Source organism: Bison bison, unplaced genomic scaffold (assembly GCF_000754665.1).
Source record: "Bison bison bison isolate TAMUID 2011002044 unplaced genomic scaffold, Bison_UMD1.0 scf7180017833525, whole genome shotgun sequence".
NCBI classification, from domain to species: Eukaryota; Metazoa; Chordata; class Mammalia; order Artiodactyla; family Bovidae; genus Bison; species Bison bison.
This window is the reverse complement of record NW_011472013.1, coordinates 20,834-23,846: the sequence shown is the minus strand read 5'-3', so window position 1 is coordinate 23,846 and position 3,013 is coordinate 20,834. Positions and strand designations below refer to the sequence as shown.

Sequence of the window (3,013 nt, the reverse complement as noted above, 5' to 3'; positions counted from 1 at the left end):
ATGGACAGAGTAGCCTAGCAGGCTACAGTCCATGGGTTGCAAAGAGTCAGCAAAACTGAGTGAAATTTATTAGATCTAGAATAAATCTAGAAATTTAATTAATAAATCTAGAAATTTATTAAAGTTTTCTCTCCAGTTTTCAGATATCTCCAGATATTTGAAAAATACATATTTTATATTTTTCAAAGAACAGGAAAAAAGAAGAAAGAAATAGGGGAAAAAAACAGCAATTACCCTTTATTTTCAGAATCACGAGCCACCATTACAAATGTCGCATCCAAAACAGGAGAAAAGTCATTGCCATGTAACTAGAAAACAAAGAAAAGAAAATGCAGCTGTAAGAAATGCGTTTAGTGGGAAGACCTAGTACAATCTTAACAGATACCGGAGCCTTCAGGAAAGGCTGAAATTAGCAAAAGAGGATGAGTGCATTCATTAATTGCCATCTGCTGAGATCCCAGAAACATGACTAGGCTCTGGCAGGTGGCGGGGAGTGGCAGCAAGATCAAGGAATCTGTGGTCTAGCAGAGAATGGAGACACCTCCAAAACCCAAACAGTACACAGAGTGAGAAGGGCTAGGATGGGCACAAACTATCCCTTGGAGCTGCATGACTGGGATCCAGGGCAAGGGTCACAGAGGGACCTTATGCATCACCATCACTTAAGTGTAACCATCTTGCAGAAGGCTGGCTTTCTTCAGGCCTAGCTGTCCTCGCAAAGGCACACACAGCCAGGCAGACCTCCCATCGCTCACCCAGACATTCAAATTTTCTGGAAACTTGAGTGTGCCAACTACTAGGATGTGCCTGTTTCCTTAAGCCCAGCACAGGGGCTTCCAAGAATGGATAAGATGGGTGACAATTCTATGGATTAAGCTAAATATGTACAATGCAGAGTCCATCAAGATTTTAAGGTATTTTTTTTACCCCCGGGGAGTCTGTACTTCCAGGAAAGTTATATCCTCAAGTCCTATTGTAACCTGGGGTTATAGTTGTTTCCATCCTCAACAAACCTCATCACTAGTCCTCATGACCAATATCCGTTCAACCCCTTATGAGCCCTCCCCTTCAACTTTGGGAAGAGTCTCCCCCATCTTACTATGTCCCTGTCCTGTTCAAACCTTCCAAGAGTTCCTCCTTTCTCTCAGCATCTGTTCTAAGCCTGCTGGAAAGCTTCTGCCACGGAGCCCAGATTTTTCTCTGATTGTTCACTGAACATTCCCCTCGTGCCTACACCTTTTTCTTTAGCCACAGCTAACAACTTGGAGGTCCTGAAATGTCCCATTTTGTCACCTGAGCACCTCCCCTCCACATCTTTGCCTGATGCCTTCCTCAGGGCGGCATTCCTCAAGATACTCCTCCCCATCCCCGGTCACAGCCCTACTCCCCAGGCAGAGTTGATCATTCCCTCCCTTTTTTTGTCACCTAAGTGGAAACAAAGGCCTCTTCTGACAGTGGTTCTCAACATAAGCTAGGAAGATATCACCCCCTAGGGGCATCTGGAAACGTGCAGAGCTGGTGATGGTTGCATGAGCTGAGGAACATTACTAGTGCAGCACAGGTAACACTTCACAACACAGGGGAAGGTCCTGCAGAACAAAGAATTCTCCCACGTACAAAGCTAATAGTGTCCCTGTTGAGAAATAGTGCACAGTACTTAGTTTGTGCTTAGTCGCTCAGTCCGATCTTTGTGACCCTTTGGACTATAGCTCACCAGGCTCCTCTATCCGTGGGATTTTTCAGGCAAGAACACTGGAGTGGATTTGCTGTTTCCTCCTCCGGGGGATCTTCCTAACCCAGGGATCAAACCCACGTCTCCCGTGTCTCCTGCATTGCAGGTGGATTCTTTACCACTGAGCCATCAGGGAAGCCCACTTAACTGACTATACCATAATGATTTACTTACGTGTCTGTCTTCCTACTGCACCGAGAACTCCTTGAGGACAAAGACCATTTTTATTCACATTTGTATTCCAGCAACTGGCACAAAGACTGGCAGACAGCAGATACCCAATCAATGATTGTCAATGAATGAACTGACTGTTGAGCACTACTACAGTGTGAACTCCAAGAGAATGGAACTTTCTCTGTTTTGCTCACTGCTGTATACCGAGCACACATGGCACACCCCATAAATCACTGCAAAGCCAGTGTTAAATGTTGGCCATCAGGAAGTGGGCTAGATGACTCACTCCCAGATCTCCTTGGGGATGCGCACATAGTCAAACAGAAAAAACACGTGCGTACAGAGCTCTGCAGAGCAGAGGATAGCAGGAACCAGAAGAGAGGGATGTGGGGAAGGAACAGGTACTATGAGCTGAAAGGATCAGGGACAGACTGGAGCATGAAGTGGCCCGGAAGCACAGGTGGAATGGGAATATGGGGAGACACTGCTCAAGAAATCCCGGCAAAGGGAAAATGTACAACAGGATACTCATCCACTCACCTACTGTGTAATGTTCCAGTTTATTGTAATTAACATGCACTAGTGCTAAGCATCGTGGGTGCAAAACAAACAACTCTACTCTTAGGATGCTCAAGGTCTCCAGTGGTGTGCTCTAAGGTGTGTGAACCAGCCACCAGGTAGGTTGGTGCTGTTTATGGAGCATCCTAGATCATAACTGGTGTCTCAGATGGTAAAGAATCAGTCTGCAGGAGACCCGGGTTCGATCCCTGGGTCAGGAAGATCCCCTGGAAAAGGAAATGGCAGCCCACACCAGTATTCTTGCCTGCAGAATTCCATGGATAGAGGAGCCTGGTGGGCTACAGTCTGTGGGGGTCGCAAAGAGTCAGACACAACTGAGCGACTAACACTTAGATTCTAACTAGTCAAAGGAATTTAGACTTTGAACCACAGATAATGGCCATTGAAGGATTCTGAGAAGGGAAGTGATATGACTGAAGATCGGTTGTGGAAGATCTATCTGGTAGATATGTGTAAAATTAAGACAGAAGAGACTAAAGACAGGCAGAATAATTAAAAGACAACTAAGACGCTCACACAAAATAGGAG

The 3,013-nt window shown here is 45.6% G+C and overlaps 1 protein-coding gene across 1 annotated transcript in view; it reads right to left on the bottom strand.

Moving 5' to 3' along the window:
- ACOT9 (acyl-CoA thioesterase 9) overlaps positions 1–3,013 on the bottom strand; it is a 29,225-nt gene that overhangs the window by 8,912 nt on the left and 17,300 nt on the right. Inside the window, exon 7 of the mRNA XM_010832548.1 lies at positions 235–308. Within this exon, the coding sequence (XP_010830850.1) occupies positions 235–308 (74 nt within the window). The remainder of the gene's footprint in view (positions 1–234; positions 309–3,013) is intronic.